General features: G+C 36.5%; 2 protein-coding genes across 9 annotated transcripts in view; both read left to right on the top strand.

Annotated features, from left to right (window-relative positions):
* Nucleotides 1-24,065, top strand: part of LOC124634173 (protein unc-13 homolog 4B) — a 58,454-nt gene that overhangs the window by 16,984 nt on the left and 17,405 nt on the right. For 2 of the 8 annotated variants that reach the window (XM_047169600.1, XM_047169602.1), the window contains exons 3-7: nt 12,813-13,086; nt 18,312-18,658; nt 19,253-19,300; nt 19,662-19,821; nt 19,936-20,115. In XM_047169600.1, coding sequence (XP_047025556.1) covers nt 12,813-13,086; nt 18,312-18,658; nt 19,253-19,300; nt 19,662-19,821; nt 19,936-20,115 — 1,009 coding nt within the window. Of the gene's footprint in view, nt 1-990; nt 1,276-6,292; nt 6,899-12,812; nt 13,087-16,282; nt 16,588-17,228; nt 17,333-17,614; nt 17,770-18,311; nt 18,659-19,252; nt 19,301-19,661; nt 19,822-19,935; nt 20,116-24,065 lie in introns of those variants that run through there. The other 6 variants (XM_047169604.1, XM_047169603.1, XM_047169608.1 and 3 more) reach the window with 6 other exon arrangements.
* Nucleotides 7,678-10,060, top strand: LOC124634175 (3-sulfolactaldehyde dehydrogenase). The gene has a single exon (XM_047169616.1). It carries the CDS (start codon nt 7,884-7,886, stop codon nt 9,399-9,401), a length of 1,518 nt encoding a protein of 505 aa, XP_047025572.1. The 5' UTR covers nt 7,678-7,883; the 3' UTR covers nt 9,402-10,060.

The following is a 24,065-nucleotide window of genomic DNA, read 5'->3' as shown; positions in this document are numbered from 1 at the left end:
ATTGAAGGAAACAATGACAAACACCATACAAAACAAAAATCCGAAAACTGACAGTTTTAGAGCTTGTTCTCAGTTAATACTACTTTAAGTAATAAAGGATTTTGGCGCACTTCCGTTCTATTTATTCATTTTGTACATAATGACGTCATGCATTTACTATAGTTCGGCCATTCAGAGAATGCGTTCCTGACACGTCGCGATTGAACTGACGACGTAATAACATTCATTGATTATTGATATAATAATGTTGTTTTAATGCTCCTCAATTGTTAAAACGGTAAACAACCAGCAAAAATATTTTTATCGTAACTGCAACGCCATTGCAAAGTTACGTCGTCAGTTCAATCGCGACGTGTCAGGAACGCATTCTCTGAATGGCCGAACTTTAATTAAGATGCCGGTGTGATGGGAAGTATTTTGGATTTTACACTTGAATTACGAGTTCTATGCTAATAACATGCGGGTTTTCTGCGGCATATTAAATTCCCCGCGCTTTAAGTGAATGCCTTCAAGATGGTGTAAAACTTACCCAAGTATAATAGGTATCTGCCACTCCTTTGTTTTAATAACCCCCATTGTTGTAGAGGATTGGTTCCATCTAAATAATTGTACTTAATGCAAAAACTGGATTAGGAAAATCCTTACAACCAATTTCATGTACCTAAGTTTTACAGAGTTCCGTAGATAAGAAAATGCCTGATTTGACCCCATCTAATTAATTTCAACATAATTTAACAACGTTAATGCTGATTACTATCATTATGTTTTACTAAACAATGTTTTTTTTTAAAGGATTCTCATTTGGTAATTATACCGGCTTTGGTACATTAGGAATGCTATTTAAGAATAAAAGGAAAAAACACTTTGGGAATTTAAAGTATAACGCATTGGCTGTTAACAATTGACTAAACAAAAAATGGTTTCTATATAGCAGCCTTGGAACTCTAAAAAACTGGAGTAGGTAAACCTCTAACAAACAAAGCTTACGGCATTTGAATTCAGACAGGCAGTCGCTGACATCTCGCGCCGTACGTAGCCTGAAAAATCGTTTGACGCGTATCATATAGAGAAGAAAAAATATTTACTGTTGATAATAAATTACATGAAGTGGACATTTTATTAAGTTTTAATATTTATATTAGTAACAAGGTGCTGAAATTATTTGATTAGTAACAAGTGATAAGTTTCTGTGAAAATGCATACGAAAAAACTTGACGATCCGTGGACTTTTGTGTATAGAAAGCTGCAAGAAAAAGAAGTTATCAGTAGAACAAAGTAAGTCTCACATATTATATAATTATTTATTTAATATAAATATAAAGCATGCTGTTTTGATTCCTAGTGTACCTGCTCTTATTTATCCTCTAGTCAGTTTTATTTTAGTACTTATACATACTTGTTTTTCAGTAGTGATGTCATTTGGAAATTTTATCCTGTCGTTGTTAGGGTGTTCCTAATATTTCTTATTTTTAATTTAATATTAAGCTACTAATTTTCAGATACCATCAACTCTATTCTATCGTCTACTTTCTATGAAATTCGCACACCATTAACTATTAATACAAATATCAAGTAATACTCATTGATTTCATTTCTAATAAATAGGAGGTCCCTAATTCGGCTTATTTTAGTTAAGTTGCTAAAATATGATTTATAATTTTATATGTTTACAGTTAAAATATTCATAGTTTAATAGTTTATCTAGGTGACGATATGAGTCTGATGTCATTTTATCCTCTCAATACCACTTCAAAGTAGTTTATTGTACAATTAATATTAATAACTGAAAATAATTGTACCTACTTAGTTGGTGGGTACTGTCATTCATGGTAATATGTCATATTCTGCATATTGCATTTGTTTACAGTTATGTATGTGTCAGTGATACCAAGAAAAGTCCTTTGTGAAAGGTCCGCAATTTTATAATTAGTCTAAACGAGTGTACAATTACCTTTTAATTTATTTATATTAAACAAACCACAGTCGAGAAGATATTCAGAATATTCTACACATTAAATGCTTAGAAATAACTGCTTCAGAATAATCTGTAGTCTTCACAAGGCGAGATTATATCGTGTAATTTCTGCAGTTTTAAAGTAATTTTAGACTAATTAGGTGCTGTCCTTAATAAACAGCGCATTATGGTGAAGTGACCTTACCCTTTTCATGGCTCCCAAAAGAATAATTTTATGGCTTTTGGCTCATTGCCCGTCTGTTTAGCTAGAAGGTGTAGTCGCTACGCCGATCGATAATATCATAGACCAGACTTTGTATTTTTATGTATCATCTACTAAGATTAAACACACATTATTATCTTGTCATCAAGCATATCCCGTATGAGTAATAAAGTGCAAACAAAATAATGCCTTTGAAGAGCGCTGTGAGCCACAAACAAGATACAGTCAATTGTTTAAACAAGATATCGCGTAGGAGCTTCATGAGCAATAGAATTGTAAATCTAGGGCTTTAATTAATGGATTGCTTAGGTTGCTATTTGTACAATCGACATAGCTTTAATTTCGCTTAAAAAGTGTACCTAATCTAATTTTATTTACTGGTTGCACCACTACTGCGTTCCATGGAAATTCAAACTCAAACTCAACATTTTTTATTTCAAATAGGCCTATGAGAGCTCTTTCGAAACGTCAAAGTTAGGTGCACGGTTCCAAAGAGTTGGTTTCATGGAACCGGCAAGAAACTCCAAAATGTTAATGAAAGCCAGTTAAGGTCGCCGTGCCATCTGAAAGCTCTGGGGCCCGATTCTCCTAAGTTAATAATTTCAAAATCGAATAGAAATCTAATCGCAATATGATCGCAATAGCAGTTTTAACCATATCGGGCATTCTGCTACTAATAAAAGACCAATCGTATTCGATTGACATTTGATTGGTGTGCGATTGGTCTGCTATATTGGTAATTTTGGTCTACACGGTAGTCTGCTGTACAATCATTTTGCAATCGTAAATCATTTGCAGACAAAATGATTCATTATTGAATGACAGAAAAGGATAAAAACGTTTATTTCAAAGAAAAAATTGCGGAATGCCACATACACTTCAATCGTAATCGAGTCGGGATCGGATCTCAGTCGAATTGAGTCGAACGTGAATCGTATGTCGTTTAAGTACCTAAAATTAGGAGAATCGGGCCCCGGGCAGCTCAAATTTTACTCTACTACACGGCAGCCATGCCATGCCCAAAGCATATGAAAAGGGGTCTGAGGGCGTGTGTTATGTGTATTATCGTACATAATAACCTGTTGCATGGTAGCTACGCACGAGACAGTTGATTTTCTATTGTCTTATAATTATCGCCATAAAGAGCGGTTAATCAACGCGGTGATGATTCTTCACTGTTCCAAGGTTCAAAGCTTTATTAGAGTTGATTGAAACGCACAAAAAAACTTGTAACTAAGAAGTCACATAGTTACTTTACGCATGTATTGTAAAGTTCGTGGACCGTAAAGCCTGTAGCACTTAGCAGAGCCTCCCTTTAACCTTGAGCTTGGACATGTCGAGGTCGTTCTCAGTGTAGAATTTAGCCAAACTTTACGTCATTCACAGTTTGCTTAGATATCACTATCAGACGTGAACTAGAGCGATAACGGTTTTGTCTTTGTAAATAAGAATATAATGAGACAGAAAATCATTTCATATGTATAAAAGGACGTCAACATAACCTCCCTCGTCTATTCATCTTTGATATGGGTATTACGCCCACTATGTAACAGATATGTCTAGATTGCTAACGGTATATTCACTGTTTGTTTAATAATGCAGTCATGCCTGTAGTTACTCTTGTTTGCTTTAGTATGAGCTGTGTTGGATGAACCTAATATCACCGGAGTAGTATTAGCAACAAAATTATTTTTTGATTCAAATTCAAAACTTGATTTTTTAACTTTCCGTTTAATAAGTTTAGAACAAAGAATTAGAGATTTAAAATACAAAAATGGATAGACCATTTCGAATTAAGAATCTCCATTTTCCCTGTTCCTTACGCCCTTTCCGCTATGAAATGGCGTTAAAAACAATGTACTTGCAAGAATGCTTTTCAGATCTAATTAGTACCTAATAGAAACATTTTCAAATAAGTATGCTGATATATAAAATGACGTCAACCTCAGCAAGTTTCCTTTTACCTCGTCGGGTCAGTCTGCTATTAAAAACTGAAGGCACGCAAACAGTATTGTTGTTAGACAATAATAAAATTGTTACTGAGAAATCACAAGCAATTTGTGCCAAATGGAATATTTCTCCTTGCGAAAATGTAGACATAGACTATATTGACTACAGTAAGTGTCACGAGCAGGTACCTAATTAGAAGCTATTCCGTGGCCTGAATGGAATCCTCAAAATGCTTAGAGAGATTTGAGATCCTATTATACATAGGTCTGTAAGTAGAGTAAGATTTTTTAAATTGCTTCTGAAAGTATACTGTATTTATGCAAGTAAGTACATAGGAAAGTTGTCGTCAACATCAAGTTCAAGGGCTTCGACCAAGAGCTATGTTTACTTACTAGCTTAGCTATGACCCGCGTTTCCATACGGCTGTGCCTCGAGGGAACTGCATACTTCCCGTACCCGGGAAAATCTATGTTCTAAACTATCTACCTATCAGTGGCGAAGGGTGGTTTAATGAAATAGGGAAGCCGCAGCAAAAAAAAAAACTGGGGGGGGGAGTACTCAGGGATGGGGGGGGGGAGAGGTAATGGAGGTAATTTCTCAGTCCACCTTTTAGCACTGACTGAGAGACTGATAGTTTGAACATGTTTTCTCGAGGAATTCGGCAGATTATTAATATCTATAAAACTTTATTATCTTTAGTTAGGTATATTAACTAGGTACTAGAATCTGAGAAAACTTGGCACTAGAAACAATACATTTTAAGTATTTAATTTACAACGGCCTGTTAGCCATTGATATTTATCGTAGGTATTTATCCGTCAGGACGTTAGTAATTTTAATATAGACGTAATATTGGTAGGTAATTCACCCGAGCGGCGTGTCCGAGTTTTATAACACGTTTTTATTCTCAAAACTTAACCTTGAAAAATAAGTTCCTTCCTAAAGTAAACAATCTGTCGGATCGGAAAACAGGCTAATGCGATAAATGCTATAGGTACATTAAAAAGAAACCTGATGCCAACTGTCTACGTATCAAAATACATCATTTCAACGTAGATATCTCTATTTTCACTAGGTACACACACTATAGTACTGTACTTGTACTGAGTACCAGCCTGGTACTCAGTACAAGTACAGTACTACCAGGTCACACAGTGCGATCGCGAGAATTAGTAGGGAGTAATGATACTGCCAACTATTTAATCAAAATTATCAAAATTATATACTTGGTGAATTCATAATAATAAATAAATTCCCAACTAGGGTCATTAAATCGCGGAGAATCTTAACACCGCGATTCAGGATTTGCATAAAAATGCACAACGCCATCTATGTTGACATAATGTAACTAAAACACACACACGAACTATGTTATTTCCAAATGATACACACACTAATAAATTCAATTAAGTAATACAAAGAACAAATTGTTAATGGTATTATCTAAAACAAAATCAGAACAATGAGAGTGAATTTGTCTGATTTGTTTGTTTACATATTTGAGAAAGCGCTGTCACTCGCGCGTAGACAGATATAGCTACTCTACTCTTGACGCGTTCTTTCTCGTTCACTCGCGAGTTTTGAGTGGAAGCCGCTCCGTGAGCCGGCTTACCGCTCGCCCTTATTTTGCGAACATCACGCGGCGCGGCGTGTATGACGTCACGCAAGCGTAGTTTTGTATGGAGGAGGAAGCCGCGGCTTATTTAGTAGGAGCAAAATGTTTCAAGTAATTTATAGACAATTTTTTTTACGGTGGTAGGCGTTTTGTTATACCTACATATTTAAATTGTGTGGTTTAAATGATTATATTAATTATACCTATACCTATATTATAACTTATACCTATGCTTCTTTCTTGAAATTCGAAAGGGAAGCCGATGGGAATCGGCTTATAAGGACGCCTCGCCACTGCTACCTATGATCCAATTTAAATCGGTTCAGTCTTTTGGTCTGAAAGCCTGACAGACAGACAAACAGACGGAGTAACTTTCACATTTATAATATCGGTAGGGATTCCGGATTCTACTAATTAGGCTGAATCACTATTTTCTTCCGGTGCTCATGGCTCCAAAATAATTACAGGATACCTACAGAATAATTCTCTTGCTGTTTACAGATTCATTGTGTGACATTACAAAAGCACGTGTGCTAATGCAGACCATTTAGTTTGCACATTGCCGTGGCACGGCGTGCTGTGTGCGCAGAACGTTCGCTTGTTCTATCCACCTTGAAATATCTTGAATTACGTCAGTCTGGCCCGGTTGCTTCAACCGAAACCAAAACAAAAACGTTTGACGCGATTTTATCAAATAATCGTTATATTTGTTGTGTTTGACAGTGTGGGCAGTCTTAAATTATTATGTCGACGCTAAAGCAAAAGTGAAATGAGTGTCACTGAACTCTCAGTGTATTAAAATTGAGCCGGTTGCTCTCAAAACACGACTGTGGCTGTGAGTGAATAACGTTATTTCCGGATCCAATCTAAGACTCAGTTTATTCGAACTGTTTACGTCATTTTCTTCCAGACCATATGACTCGATTCGTTTTGTGATTCATTGTGTATCGATGGACGTGGGTATATCTACATGTTATTAGTTAATACAAGTCGCCGGCTCGGTTCGTTTTCCAAAAATATAATAATCATTTTTTAAATATTTGATCAGTGTTTTGCAAATATTTCTTATCATTATGGATGAAGAGTCGATGTGGAAAGGTTTCTACGAAAAACTGCAGCAACAGAAATCCATTGAAGAACAGGTGCATGACAACAAGTGAGTTTAAATTAATTTTCACAAGTAGGTAGCTTTTGTTTTTGTAGCAGACCCAGAAAAGTTATATATTTTTTTCTTCTTTGGTAAACTGTAACCCTGTAGGTACGATATTCTATAAGATTCTAGTTAATTACTATGAGATTCTAGTTTTCATTGAATAACTGCTAACATTTATCGAAAGGTTAAAGTTATCTACAAATATTAACCAAGGGTGGGAATTATCTGAACTGCGAAACTGGTTGCGGTTCACAGAGACATCGGGTTCAGATAAGTCTTAGGGACATCCCACCTACTTAAAAATATATTCACCTTCGTAGGAATGTTTAAAGGTTTTTTTATACTACGAATAATGTATTTTGTGTCTCTATTTTAAATTATGTTTTCTTGCCACGCATGTGTACTTATCGTGTAGGTGCCTATTAAGATAGTAAAGCAAGGAAGGCAAACACACTCACTGCATAACTATTACGGTAAAAAAACTATATTAAGTTTTAAAAGAATCGCACCTTGATAATGATACCGGGAACGTTTAGAAAGTATGGGAATTTAAATAACCATAGTAAGAACCTAACAATAAAAAATCGTCTCAAAACATTCAATATTAAACCAACGCCATCTGGAGAGGGTTTACTTTATAGAGTGTATGTTTTTCTTAGCATCTTTTATCACTACCTACCTATTTATAATATTTATTTTATGTTGCCTCAATTTAAAATTACAAGTTCTTTGCGCGTAACGAAACGTTGCCATTACACCGCTCAATAATCGCTGTCAGTTAAGTGTCAAAGTCAAGTCGGTAGTTTTCCATCTGTCATTTTACGAGATTATTTATAGTTCTATTTGGAACTTAATAATCGATGGGTTCCTTTTACAATTATTTTAACTATTAAATTATAGTATTCTGTATCAATACAAAATCACTTAGAGCAGTAACAAAAAATTAAAACCGAAATTGGACGAAATATTGATAGTAATACTCTTAAATATGGATTTCTTACGTGCCGGTGTTCGAAGACATACTTTTGCAAGAATTCAGTGTAGGCAGTTGCATTTGCTACAAAATAAAGCATATGTTGAAGGCAAATGGATAAGTGCGGGAAGTGGAAACGTGTTTAAAGTGGAAAACCCCGCTGACGACAGCCTCATTGCAAAGGTGCCTGATATGGGAGCGGCTGATGCTAAAAAAGCTATTGACGCAGCGGCTGAGGCCTTTAAGTCTTGGAAAAATACCACGCCCAAGGAACGTTCGAATATTTTGAGGTGCTGGTATGAAATTGTGGAAGCCAATTCCAAAGATCTAGCAGCTATTGTGACTGCTGAGTCTGGAAAACCACTATCTGAATCTTACGGTGAACTTGCTTACGGTAACTCTTTCTTGGACTGGTTTGCAGATTGTGCACGTCATGTCAAAGGAGAAATGATATTGAGCCCTTGGCCCAACAAACAAATAATGGTTACACGACAGCCGGTTGGTGTAGTATCAGTTATTACTCCATGGAACTTTCCTTTTGCTATGATAACAAGAAAAGTAGGCGCCCTGTTGGCTGCAGGCTGCACATGTGTTGTCAAACCTTCTGAAGATACACCTCTAACAGCCCTCGCCGCTATTCAATTGGCAGAACAAGCTGGTGTGCCTAAGGGAGTAATTAATGTTATTACGAGTAGCAGAAAAAATGTTGCAGAAGTTGGCAAAGTCTTGTGTGAAGACCCTCATGTGAGATTAATCTCTTTTACGGGTTCTACTGTTGTTGGTAAAGTACTGTCTGCACATGCTGCAAAAGGAGTCAAAAGAGTGGGTCTTGAATTAGGAGGAAATGCACCATTTATTGTTTTTCCTAGTGCTGACATAGGGCGAGCATTAGATCATGCAATGCTTGCAAAATTCAGGAATAATGGACAGGCATGTGTTGGAGCGAATAGGTTCCTTATACATGAAGATGTTTATGACCAATTTGTCAATGGTTTTAAGGAACATATACAGAAAAAATGTAAACTAGGACCAGGTACACATGAGGGAGTTACGTGTGGCCCACTTATTAATTTGGAGCAAGCAAAGAAGGTTTCTAGCTTTGTAGAAGATGCTGTAAATAAAGGTGCAAGAACATTGGTTGGTGGCAGATTTGCTACAGACCTTGGAAACAAGTTCTTTGAGTCCACATTAATAGATAATGTTAAACCTGGTATGAAGGTATATCATGATGAAGTATTTGGCCCTGTTGCATCAGTTATAAAAGTTAAAAGCGAAGAAGAAGCTTTAGAAATTGCTAACAGTACCAAGCATGGTTTAGCTGCTTATGTTTTCACCAAAGACCTAGGACAAGCTTTCAGAATGTCCAGAGACCTTGAATTTGGAATGGTTGCCATCAATGATGGTATATTATCCACTGCAGAGGCTCCATTTGGAGGCATTAAGGAGTCTGGTATTGGTAGAGAAGGTAGTATGCATGGCGTTGAAGAGTACACTGAAATTAAATATACCCTGATGTCAGGACTGGAAAAGTAATGAAATTTAATAAATCAAGGGAAAACTATCATGGAAGGAGTATGCATCTGTTTAATCAAATCTCAATTAAATCAAATTGAGGTGCCTAATTTAAGAAACAAATATTATTGAGGGTGTATCTTGTTGCAACTCCATTCTATCACCAAAATTTTAATTCACTATTGTCTTCCAAGATAATGTCTTATCAATCTTCATCTATTAAGAAGATGAATTTGAAGGATTGATGCTGAATATTATATGTAAACATATCTAGATAAAGTAGTCACCAAAGAAATATTACATGAGTAACATTTTTAGGAGAAACATAAACCTAATGCATTTATAAATTATTTATACACAATAATTAATTGAATGTTTTGTTATAAGATGAGTGACCTATATTATGCACTTATCCTTTTTTTCTTCTTTTGTTACTTTTTATTGTTTTTATGTAGTTTTGATATATTTTATTAGTGTTTGTTATTGCATGTTTATTGATAAGCGTATACATAAGTTTGAGTGCAGCTTGTAATATTGACTGTTTTGATATTGAGGATGTTACTAAACATTTTAGCGTGTTTAGAAAAGACTAGGTCATTTAAATCATTCCAGAATGTTCTAAAACTAGTGACAATAATCAGAATGTGATTACAGTAAATTGAATATACATATTTAGCTCACATTGTTGTTTAATTTATGATACTCTGGTAACAGTAAGTATGTTTCTATTTAGTACCTATGTATGTGTTAGGTTTTTTTATCTACATACACTAAACATACCTTTAAAACTACAAAATCCACAGATTTCGTGTATTTGATTTAAATATTGTAACTATTATAGAATTTGATTTAAATATTGTAGTCAATACTTAATACCTACCTACATCAAAAGATTTTCTCTAGCAGCTTCCAGAGCGATATAACATTTAAGACCATATCCCGTTTGATAACTACTGCCTATAAGTGCCCAGTTCCTGCTTGTATGTTCGGTAGATCACGGGAGCGAGTATTGCGTGCTTACTGACGGCTAGTTTTAGTTTAGGCCAAGCATCGGTGTGTTGACACAAGGTTTGATGAGAAAGTTAAATCCTGAGGGTACAAAATGTAATCCAGGCACCCTTTAAGTTGTTTATTTAGCAAGGCAAGATTTTTAATATAGGTAATGCATATCTACAATAGGGTGTATAACTTAGTTTACTGTTTAACTAAGTAGAATGGATGGCTCAGTCTACTTTACCTATGGTGCTTTTGGCCCAAGATGTAAGTAAGGAGACAATACGAATCTGGCCATATGAAGTCGAAGGAACTTCACATAGCCACTTATATTGTATCTGTCACCGTAAGATTACAAACTACAAACATCGTTAGATTACAATCTATCTCGAGAGATTGTAAACTGTCGAATTATTGTGAACCGTAACATCTGATTGCAATTTAACGCATTATTTTTCGCTATATTATAATCTATCGATGAGAAATTGTCAAATTGTCAACTGTCCGAAAGCTCTCCCTGATTGGTCAGTCTTTTTGTAAGATCGACCAATCGTTTGTTGTCGATTGTGTAAACACTGTGTTTTCGTGATTATAAATTGATTTCCTGTTGAAAATAACTTATATCTTTAGAATTAGTTAAATAAAAGTGTTGAGGATGTAAAATTTATCTGTGATTAACCAAAGAAAAGCAGTTTGAACGATAAACCAATGTTCTTGCACCTTTATTTACAGCATCTTCTACAAAGCTAGAAACCTTCTTTGCTTGCTCCAAATTAATAAGTGGGCCACACGTAACTCCCTCATGTGTACCTGGTCCTAGTTTACATTTTTTCTGTATATGTTCCTTAAAACCATTGACAAATTGGTCATAAACATCTTCATGTATAAGGAACCTATTCGCTCCAACACATGCCTGTCCATTATTCCTGAATTTTGCAAGCATTGCATGATCTAATGCTCGCCCTATGTCAGCACTAGGAAAAACAATAAATGGTGCATTTCCCCCTAATTCGAGACCCACCCTTTTGACTCGACAATTTGACAATTTCTCATCGATAGATTATAATATAGCGAAAAATAATGCGTTAAATTGCAATCAGATGTTACGGTTCACAATAATACGACAGTTTACAATCTCTCGAGATAGATTGTAATCTAACGATGTTTGTAATCTTACGGTGACATATCTACCATTGTACCTACCTAAGTCAAACACAATGTAGCAAAAGTAGTAGACACATACTATATGTAAGCAATTGACAATTTCATCTCAAAGTGGCGAGGTAACAAACAAGTTGGTTTCGTATTTATAACTAGCTTCTGCCAGCGACTTCGTCCGCGTTAGAGTCGGACTTTGTGCAAAGAGAGGAAGAAATAATAAACACCAGCCCCTCCAATAATCTAAATCAATGCGTACTTACTGCTTCTTTAAGTAATAAAATGTAAACTATTAATAATTTGTAATTTGAACGAATATTTAAACACAAAAATAACTAATAGATACCAACCTATTTTATAAAATAACAACAAAAGAAAGTTAAAAATAAATTATTTAAAACCTAAAAATCGCGCAATAAGGTTGAACGCTCTGAACGTCTATTCGCATCAATCGCACCAACAGCCAAATATTGTATGAAGCTCGCGCAGCCACCGCGCCGCGAGTCGCGTCGAGCGCGGCGACCGTTGCACAAAAATGATCCTTATAGCGTGCGTGATTCAGTATTCACGCGCGGTGGCTTATTACCGTTTTTCATGTATAACTTTGGTGTTTCTTTACCGATTTAAATCATTCTTTTTTTAATTAATAGATAATACTGTTAACTATGTTTAATTAGTGTGAGTAAGAGTGTTATAAACGAAATAGTAGACAAATATAATCAGAAAGCTCCGAGCTGCTAAGTTACCGAGAGTTTTACGTGTTATTGTGAGTCAACCATAAAAGATAGACATATGCTCCCATGGGATATTTTTTACATAATTTTATGAAGAATATTTCCGTCGTACATGGTTTCTGTGTAGCTGTAACCATTAAGGCTGCACACGCGACGGAAGCTTAAAAAATGGAGTAACTTCTCCCGTTTTCCCAACATTTACCTTCACTGCTCTGCTCCTATTGATCGTAGCGTGATGGAAAGTATCCTATAACCTGCCCAGGAGTATGAAGAATATTTGTGCCAAGTTTCATTAAAATCCGTCCAGTAGTTTTTGTTTCCATAACGAACATACAGACAGACAGACAGACAGACAGACAGACAGACAGACAAAAATTTTACTGATTGCATTTTTGGCATCAGTATCGATCACTAATCACCCCCTAATAGTTATTTTGGAAATATATTCAATGTACAGAATTGACCTCTCTACAGATTTATTATAAGTATAGATAGATTGGAGTATAAGTAAGGCACCTAATGCAAACTATTATTTTGCTTGTTACAGAATACAAGAAGTAGATGACAGTTTCTTTGAAAAGTTCGGCTCAATACTCAAGCAGGCTTCTCAGAAGGCTGCATTAGAGGAATCTACACCACTAGCACCCTTGAAGGAGGCTGAAGAGAACGATGGTGAACAAAAAGTTGAGGCCGATCTACAAGCAGAGAGTAGGAGCATCTTACGCGATTCAGACAGTGGGAATGAGACTTTACTCGACACAGATTCTGAACCAGATGAGCACGATAAAATAGATCGTTATGTGGAGGCTGTCGGCTGGAACGTGAGTATTCAATTCATACTTACTATAAATTAATTACACATTCCATCTAGCTCCTCCTTATTTGCATAAAATCAAATGTGTTGATGCATCGACTTGGGCTGTTTAGAACCCTTCTATTTTGGATATATATTTTCCTACATTTACACTCAGCTCAACACAAAAAAAATATTCACCCGTTCATTGGATTAAATGGCGTAGTATGACGTAACCGAAGTGACCGGTCACCGCAATGGGTTTAACCTAGCATGTCAAGCAACCCCTGCGGAACTAAAAGTACCTACTAATAATATTATTAATATGAAAAGTTTGTATGTTTCTTTGCTTGAACTCTTATAAGCATATAGGCTCATAGGGTAAAAGCTATCTGGGAGTGCCGAGTAGTGCCCATGGATGAAACCGCTGGCGAAAGCTTATAAAATAATTTACGTCTTATAGTTGGAATTGCTTTTATGCGACAAAACCACTTTAAATCAGCTTTTACAATTCGAACATGACATTGGATTATTTAACTGATCTGATAAACCATGAGGTCAAAAGTCAAAACAAGATTGGTTAATATCTACACATAAATTACGCCAACTAATATTCCGTACCTACTAGTTTACTCCGTTTAGTGAAAAAAACTGGTTTATGCCCTGCTTATGATAGTCAGCCGTTTAGAAGTGTTTCTATAGAACTCCATTATCCGCTTTTATTTAAACGATTTGACCTGTTTTCCTAAATTGGGTGTACGGGAAAGTACCTACACAGACAATAAACATTTCATCGGGGCGGAAATCTTTCATAGAGTGCGAGTTAAGCAAGTCTGTTTCGACATTCATGATTTATTTTGAGCCCAATTCTATTGAACTCCAGTCAGGCTTAGATCCTAATTGAACTAGACATTGGGCTATACCTATCTTGGGAAAGTGTGTCACAGTTAATTTTGAGCTGTGCTGAAACGATGTAGTGACATTAACCTGAGGTATTTGCTATCATGGGCAATATTCCAAGGTGGTGTCACTATTGCATCGCTCGCAATGCTTAACCGTGTTATTGTTCTTGATTAAACGTTAACGTGGACATACAGTTCAAAATTAAAGCCCTTTATTTGTTATATCTATAATACTCTTTGTAATGATGTGCAACACAATCATAGAATCAATTACTTACAAGACGTTTAAGTTAATTAGTCACTCTGCGATTGTCCCTTGTTGGTTAAGTGCACGTCAATAACCATATCTACGTTTTATCAGAACAATGTTATTGGTGTATTGTTCAATTTTCTTAATCAGTGATCGTTGTGTTGTGTAACCACTCCTTTGTGTCAGAGTCGCAGCTACACAACGACTGTGTGGTCTCAATCGCACAATAGTCCGGTTCCTGGCACACATCCAGTTAGTTTTTACTTTTCTCATTTTATTTTGTCAACTTCCTCACCAAGGTTGAACTCAATGACCGTCGTTTTCCCGACGTCACTCCCAATGTCATTCCCCTTTAAGTGAATTTGGAATTTCCGACATGACATTCTTCCGATCGGTTTTCCTGCTCGGTGTGATTGTTCATAATAAAGAATATATGTTTCTCTAGATATGTAATTAACTGCCCATTGTGCTAGCAGGATTTTTCAGTCACGATATCCGCTTACAAATCATTCAGTAAGGGCAACATTGCGAACTTGATTAGCAGAACCATAACAGAACTAAGTTAAGTAAGAGAATCTGTTTAACTTAAAAGCAATCATATTTTTAGACTATTTCCTCCCACTGCGATGAAGTACTTTTGGTTTGCATCATCTAGATCTAGACAGTTAAATACTCTTGATGTATTGCCTGGATATTCTCAAGATGCATTAACGTAATCTCATAGCAAGGATGGTGGTATCAATACGTTAGATAGAAATACACGTAACTTACGAACTACGAACATTGTTTCTGAGGTGACGCGTTTACATCTGATGGAGAAAGTGACAAGATCATGTATGCTGGCCATGTAACTGGTAAAACAGAAGTAAGAAACGTCATGCTACATCATCAAAGCTTTTAAATTCAATTTCTAAAAGTTATTACGTAGATAACTTTAAGATATCGTTTCTTATTTCTATTTCGGTTCTGCTAACACGTTTTGAACTGTAATCTTATTGAGAATAGACTTAAACAGTTATGTACTGGCAGCTACTGAAGTTCAGTTATGTAAATAAATTAGCAATAATGTAAGAGAGTAGTTTCCGTTCCCGGCGTACCTAAACGCACGCGGTTAATAAAATAAATAAATCGTTCAGCACGCGCGCCTGTTGCCCTGTTAACTGAGAACCTTGGCTTTTGATTGTGTGTTTAACACGACTCAGTACTAGAATAAACATTTTTGAGCAGTTTCGGTGAGCTGCGTTGCAAATTTTTAGTTAAAGATCTTATGGTAAATTGATAGTCGGAGAACTTCTGCCAATGCCAAATGAAGGAGATTTGGAAAGCACTATCAAAAATTGGCCCTATAAAACTATTTCCAAAGACATTCTTTTATCTGATATCTAAGATACCAAGTCCTTTGCTGAGCACAAGTTGACCGAACACATTACCATAAATCTATATGGGCACACTGTTCTATATTGAATTATAATTTATAATAAATAAATAATAGACACTATAACGGCCTCCCTTGCGATTTATGGTTTTAGTTCAAGTGTTATGTATTTTTTACATAGGCAAAAATACATTTAGATTTCCATTAAACTTATGAGAATGTTCTGATAGATAATATTCCTCGTTGTGAAGAGGAATATAGGCACTCGTGCTATTACTTCTGTTATAGTTTAGGCTCGAGTGCTTAATACTAGTTAAGGCTGGTCTCGACTATTGATTTAATCTATTGGCATTCATTAATATATTCCTTTATTCATCCGGGTTGCTGAAATAAATATTATTTTGGAAAAAGTTGGATTAGATGCATATTTCGCTAAACCTAAGTTACGTCTCCGCAACTTTTTTTTAAATATCTAAGTGCTCTAAGTTTTGCCGTGGAACACCTAACAGGAAAAGCTATTCCAACAAAGATGTCGATTGAGTGAGACATCATTATCATATGTGGTGTCTTAAAATATTTTGGAGATTTTTTTATTATTTAGGTGTGCGCATTCGTCTTGGCGGCGCTTTGCAAAAATAGAATTTGGCGGCAGTGCGGGTTTAATCCCGAGTCCCAGTCGGCCGGACTCCGCCAGTGCACCGGCAGCTCCCACTACATTCATTTCTCTCCACTTTCCTTGTGATGTTTTTCCCGAGTGCCGGCTCCTTTATCTCGGCAACCGTGAACCGTTCTAACCCTCAATGAAATGATGTCGAACTACAGCAAGTTTCTCGATTTATGACCGAGTGCGAGTTGTGTTTTAGTGAATTTTGTGAATATGTGATAGTAGACTATTGAATATTAGTAAAAATGAATGGTACGGGGACTCTTCGGACTAAGTTCAGAGGCGTGAAGAAAGAGTTACTGGACAGACAGACTAGTATGCTGATCCAGTCTATGACAGTGTGTACATTCTGATCTGTTAATTTTAAGAGTACTTGAAGTTAGTTTTGCTAGTTTACACAAGTTTTTATCGCGTTTGTTGCGAGTGATTGCCTATAAACTTGCATTCGCGATATCGTTGGTCGGTAGTTAGTTATGCAGGTGGGGAATAATAGTAAACCTACCTATTATGTTAAATTACAGGTTAATCTAGCACCGCATATGAAAAATATTCTCTATTTCCTGAATTCTAGGATGTTTTTGTAGTTATAAAATGAAGCCGTGAAATTAGCCTTCAGACTATATTACTCTTACCTGGGTCGCGGCGCCCAAAATAAATTTTAAAAGTGGTTCTGAATGACTCATGTGTTCAGAGAATAGTGACCGTTCTATGAAGTGTACTAGTAATCAATCTTCTGCTCGGTCAAACAAATACAAACCTAGTTATTTCGTGACCAGCCGACTGGTAAATAGTAAACACCACCTTTCTATCAGATCGATAGGCTTCCCACGTCGGCGCAGTAACCCAGCCGTTTTGAGAGGGTCACTACAAGCTTGGGGTTAATTCATTTTGTTGCAACATTCGTGTTCGGTCGCGCAGTCAGGTCGTTCCGGTGGTTCGTTACCAGGACACCCTATCATTCAAAACTGTCGATGATTCATTCGGTAGTGGTTTTAGCTGCAGTGCAGAGGGTATTGTTGTGCAACTTAGTATCCCGATCCTGTCGACTGGTTTATGAAATTACGATACTATTACGATTCGTCGGTGAGTGTTTTTGTCGCACTGGATCGATCTACCCACACATGAGACTATTGAGTAAATCATTTCAAGTATCTTTGAAAATTATTGTTGTCATGTTTAGAAGTGGTTTTTTACGCAGATTCTAGCTGTGCAAGTGATAAATACTAAGTGGATGAAGGTCCTATCTGAAGTGGATTGGTATACCGTAGAACTGTTTCAATTAAGTCAGTTATTATCATGCTTATTATCTTGAGATACTCAATAAGTATATAATAACGCGATCAGTTTAAGAATAGTCTCATTTTATTGAGTACAAACAGTGGTTACATATTTATGGCATTAATAAGAATCACCAGTGAAACGTGTTGAATATTTTGTGTCAGTTTAAACTTAAAATAACAGTGATGGTGGCATTTTTGCAATTTGAACATGTCATTGAAAAAGTGTTTGAGTTCACGCAGGTCTCACTTATTGCAATGATTATAATACTTAAACCCGTTAGAATGTTACCACGTCTTTTAGTATTTTACCTGTCTTTATTCCCAAATGATGGCCCAAAAGAAGCTTTATGCACATTCAACTTTTAATACATCAACCAACACCCCTACACTACACAAGTCATACTTGTGTGAGGAAAACTAAGTGAACGTGTGTTCAGCTTATTTCTTTTTATATTGTAATTAAAAGTTATAAAACCAAATAAACAGGCCCTTGTGACCACAAGTAGATCTAGTAGCAAGGAGGAGTTTTCTAGTAGGTCTTAGTAAGATTGTGGAGGAATGTTTCATATTAATATATGTTGTTTTTCAAGCAGATAGGTACTTGTTCTCGTGCTCTCGTTATCTTCAAAGTACTTGTTATCTATTTATAACTGTCAAAGATAGCGTAGGTAGGACAGGTGTTAATGAAACTAGGTTCTTAAGAGGGTAACTCTGATGAAATATTTAAACTTTTTTGGGCCCATGGTAATTTATGGTGTTTCCTAAACAAAATTATTTTTCAGGTCGATGAACTTTATTTGGAAGTACTTTACGAGATATTACACAATGTCGGGGGATGTGACGTAGGCTGCGAGGTGGGGCAGCTCGCGATGCTGTCCTACATACAAGAAGCTTTTAAGATAGCTAATGATAAGCATACAGAACTACTCACACAAGCTGAAGCGAAGGAACCACCGGAGCTGATGCTTAACGTAGAAGTTGTTGAGGCCAAAGACCTGGTTCCCAAAGACCCTAATGGTCTGAGTGACCCCTTCGTCACGATATATCTGATGTCCAACCCTACGCACAGGTATAACACATCAGTCAAGTCTGGAACTCTCAACCCTTCATGGGAGGAACATTTTTCTTTGTAAGTATATACTATGTTATCCAACTATTTTTTAAACAATAACATTAACGAGGTTTAAGAGGTCGTATAGATATGACTTTATTTCCTCAATAACGCAGATTAAATGCTAAACTAAAATTATGAAGATGAGATATTTCACTGTCTTATCTTATGCACATACAGGATGCAACGTTTCCAAGAATTGTAAATAAGTATGATGTGAACAGACAAAAGCTCAGAGATAAATGTTGATCAACGATGAAGTCACGGTACGAAACGAATATGTAGATCATCGATGTAGGTGTATTACAGACAACTTAGTACAAGATACGCGCTAAAATATGGTATTGCGAGTGAGATGCAAATATCACTGATTCGATCGCTGCTTAAATCTTCCGATGCACATGACCTACTTACGGTTTCATATGAACCTAATGACGTAGTCAGAGAAATGTTCCACACATCATAGTATAATGTAGTAGAGTAAAATGTTGCTATAAAAGTTTACGATCCCATTAGTGCAAATACTCGTGGGCCTTGTTCCTTGGCAAACATTTCACGGGATGTTAGCGTTGTTAAATTTACAGGTTGTTATATAAATGTTTATGTTTCCAGACCTATGCCGGGAAGTGTTCAAGAAGATTCCCTAGTACTGGAAGTGTGGTAAGTATCAAACACGCACCTGTTATAAATCTTTGCCTGTTGAATGAAATGTATTTAAACTGCGTGACCAAAACAATACAGAAACTAGAAAAAAACCCGAAACTGTGGATCATTGACCTCTCATTCCGTTTACCGCTGTGATTAGCAATTAGACTGAACCGAGTTACCTCTATTTTATAGTGTTGAAACCGCGTTACTTTGCACGCGACTAAATGAAGTATGTTAATATTCTACGTTTAATTACCCAGGTGACATAAAACTAAGTAACTGAAGGTTTATGCCTTAGTACAAATGCCATTGACTTAATGAACAATAATAAAATGTATGAAGTAATAACTGACCACAATTAATAATGTTATAGGGACTTTGACCCTGCGGAGACGGTGAAAGAGAAAATGACGAAGATATTTGAAGTGAAAGGAGTGAAGGGACTCAGAAAGCTTATGAAGGAGATAGCTATTACTGCTTCTACGGGGAAACATGATAATGAACTCATTGGCACTTCTAATATACCTTTGAAAGTAAGTTAACTCCAAAAATAAACGGCGAGACTTTGGTAGATGCCATATCAAAACTTTGCTTGAACATAGAATCGTCTCTGATGAATTAGCTACGTATTAACTATTATGTTACAGTCAATTCCCGCGGGAGGCATGACAATGTGGTTCAGTCTTAGCAAGAAAAGCAAACTAAAGCGTCAGGGCGTGGTCAAAGTGCGACTCAACTTCTCTTCGGAGAAGAACTCGCAAGTAGCTGCTCAGGAACATAGACATCTTCTCAGGATCATACTTCTACACGAGCTCGAAAACTCTAAGGTGAGACTACTGCGCAATTTGGCGACAACCATTTATTATAATCGTAGTACTTAGTATTAGTCATTGACACGCAGTCGTCTCTGAGACATGCATACTAATGGCTGATTTCCTGATGAGCACTGACCTACGTAGTATCATGTGCTTCGCTATTATGGCAACTCTATAAAAGAATGTTATTCAACCTATTTATGTAACGACAAGAATTTTATTGATGTCTCATGATGAATGATCTCATTATGCAAACCGTGTAATTGTCCGAACAGATGTTTCATTTTCCCGGAAAATGGTGGAGATATTAATTAAGATCAGATGCAGGTTGACTCACTGATGAACTGATGAAGGTCTTAGCGGCTTTAGATGTTGCATTGTTTACTGAATGACAGATAAAGATACGAAAAAAGTCGTAAAGTTCTAGCTATTATCGATTTACGATCTACTGAAGGAACTTTTGGATTCGATTGAACTAAATCTGACGTCAACTGTTTAATAGCTGGAATGTTTCGTTTTATGTTTCTGCGTCTATTCGTCAGATGTTTAACGGACAAACCACATACTTACCATAATTTTGAGTTCATCAGTTAAATTTTTCTAATCGTTAACTTCGTCATTCTGGTTTTGCCTCGAGACGTTTACAGTTTGGCGCGGGGAAGTACGCAACCGTGGACCAATAAAAAATTCTCTATGCCATCCTCATGGGAGCTATTTGCTTAATTTAATGTTTTGTTCATACCCGTGTGTATTTAAAAGAAATATGTAATCAGAATGATAGATAAGGTAGACTTAGCACGTATATATGTTTATGTTTTGTAGACATGACATCATCTCGTTGTTTTTGTTGCTTTTTAGACGACGCTTTTTGTCTACTGCCTACCTACATGCTTCTGTAGATACAAGACCTTGGTTCCCAAAACGGAGACTCGTTCAATGTCTTTACCATTTCAACTATCTAAAACATTGTATAAGAGGATGTTTTGAAATTTTACGTTTCGGTCACAAATGTCCTTTCGGTCACCAACCCTGTTGGTACAACGTTCGCCCATGACTTAGTGGACCAAGGCTTTCCTTTTACGTGATGCCTAAAATACTATAAACGGAACAACCAGTTTTATTAGACCAATAACAACACGTTTGGCCTTCGTGACCAGCCGTGTTGAACCGACGCAGTACTTCCTTACGCTGTTACACTTTTTACAAATAATAATCCCACCCAAAACAAAAATGTGAAAGGTTGCCAAGTTCGATAATATGGGAATGCTTCGCCTATAAAAGAAGTGGGATCTGAATAAGTAGGTACCAAGTTCCGTACAAATACCTCAGTTAAAAATAGTTACTTTTTAATGATGGTTCTTGGTAAGTTTTCACACACCTTGTTATAAACCTAGTAAACGCAATGAATTAAGTATATAATTTTCTATTAAAACTTGCCAAGTAACATCATTAAAAAGTAACTATTTTTAACTGAGGTATTTGTATGGAACTTGGTACCTACTTATTCAGATCTCACTTCTTTTACGCGGTGTCCTGCGTGAGCGACGAACGCGACGCGACGCGACGCAACACGACGCGACGTAATGCGACGCGATGCTATACGCGACAGATGTCCTACGTGATTTTGGTCATTACTTCTCAAATCATGGAGAAGTTGTGTTACAATTTTGCTTGAAAGTTCATATTTAAAGTACAGACAGCAACAATCTTCCAACTTGTTTGTACTAATAAACGATTTCTTTAATATTTATGTTTTTTTTTGTCCCACAACAATCAACGCTTCTGAATAGTTCGCGGTGTCGCGTCTGGTCGCCCTCAAAACAAGTACGCGTTACGTCGCGTCTCGCCGCAGACTGTCACATAGGCCGCATGTAGGGAATTCCTTTGAGTTGATCGCGTTCGTCGCGTTCGCAGCGTCGCGTCGCGTCGCGTTCGTCGCTCACGCAGGACACCGCGTTATAGGCGAAGCATTCCCATATTATCGAACTTGGCAACCTTTCACATTTTTGTTTTGGGTGGGATTTCATTTATTTTTGTAAGGTTGTTTATTTTATTTTTTTCTTATGATTAAGTTAGTTAAGGAAATGTCTCATTTATACTATCTTTCAGATTTTTGAATATGCACTATGCTTCTTACAAAGAAATGAACTAAATTAACTAAACGGAATAGATTTACCAACTGACTGACATGACATGTTATCATATATTATGTTCGTGGATCAAAGTTATTTATTTATTTATTTATTTAAAATACTTTTTGCACATTGTACAACGGCGGACTTAACGCCTTAGGCGTTCTCTGCCAGTCTACCTTAGGGTGGTGGTGAAATAGAAGTGGTAGGTGCAACACAATTTGAGCATCAGTGGAAGATAATAAAAATATATATTTATGCATATATAAATATGAGAATATAGGAATAATATAGGAGAATGTAGGAGAAGATGGTAAGAAAAATGAACTACTGTAATGATTCGGCCAACTTGCCATGGATGTGATTTCGCAGTTTCATTTTAAAAGTGTGTCGACTATTTACCATCCTGACCTCCAGAGGTAGCTCATTCCAGAGAAGAATAGATTTCACAAAGAAGGAAGAGTGAATAATGTCTGAACGGTGAGCAGGGCAGTGAAGAAGACGATTATTAGAGGAGCGGAGATTTTTGTTATGCTGAGAACACACATACTGAAAGTGAGAGGTTAAATAGGAAGGTGAAGACGGGGTATAAAGTATAGAAAAAAGAGTAGTTAATGCCCTCATCACACGTCGTTGTCTTATCGGTAGCCATTTAAGTTGCGCTCGATACGCTGACACATGATCGTACTTGCGAAGATTAAAAACGAATCGAATGCAATTGTTGAGAAGCCGGTCGAGTTTATTGAGCAGATCTGCATTCAGGTCATAGTAGCAAACATCACCATAGTCGATTATAGGAAAGATTAAGGTTTGCATAAGCATTGCTTTTACATGGAACGGGAGCAAGTTTTTGAAGCGATAAAGAAACCGCAGTGTACTAGTGATTTTTTGGCTGACAGCTGCAACTTGTGCTTGCCAATTGAGTGAAGAGTCAAGATGAAGGCCCAAATTCTTCACTGAGCAGCTGAACGGTATATTTATCCCGTCAAATACCAAAGTTGGTAACACAAGTGCGTCTACTTTACCTAAATTTCTTGAGCTACCAATGATAATAGCTTGGCATTTAACAGGATTGACTGCCACTCCGAACCTGTCAGACCAACTTTTGACTACCTCCAAGTCTTTGTTAATTTTAACAAGCGCAAGTTACACATTCGTTATTTTCGAAAGTGACTCACACTTGGCCGTTTTCAGATTTTTTACTTTACTTTGACTAAATACAAACCTTTGTAACGAATTTCAGATCGGTACGACCATTCGAAGATATATCATATAAATATAGATAAATTTAGTTCGTTTTAGTTCCTTAGGGGTATAAATTTACACCGGGTATAAAACACCTTCATTATTTCGAAACTGACTCACACTTGGCCATTTTCAGATTTTTCCCTCTACCTTGACATAAAGACCTACCTCCATGCCAAATTTCAAGTCAATACGACCATTGGAAGTGGTCTAGGTTTTTGATGAGTGAGTCAGTCAGTCAGTCAGTGAGTGTATAGTAAAAATAGCGATTTTCTGACGTCAATATCTCAAGACCTACAAAAGATATATTAATGAAATTTTGTATTTTAGATAAGTGAGGGGGTCTCAACAGATACTAGAAATTTGATATGCGTAAATAAAATTGATTTTGAGTTATAGGGGGGTAGAATTTGGCCCGAAATGGTTCGTGTAATATAGCCCACGGCCGGTGTGTCGCTTTTTTTTGCTCGAACTTGGCGGACACACTGCCGTGTGTCTAGATAATAATATGTTGGTACATACTTCTTCAACATTTAGATGGTCTCCTAAAAGTAATGTAATTGCCGTGGGTTTCCATAGGTCAAA

The sequence above is a fragment of the Helicoverpa zea genome, chromosome 10, assembly GCF_022581195.2.
Source record: "Helicoverpa zea isolate HzStark_Cry1AcR chromosome 10, ilHelZeax1.1, whole genome shotgun sequence".
Classification (NCBI taxonomy): domain Eukaryota; kingdom Metazoa; phylum Arthropoda; class Insecta; order Lepidoptera; family Noctuidae; genus Helicoverpa; species Helicoverpa zea.
The sequence above is the reverse complement of the archived record's forward strand: the minus strand, read 5'-3'. Positions and strand labels throughout refer to the sequence as shown.

Excerpts from the sequence above, each read along its gene's own strand:
- LOC124634175 (XM_047169616.1), top strand. The coding sequence starts at position 7,884 with ATGGATTTCTTACGTGCCGGTGTTCGAAGACATACTTTTGCAAGAATT.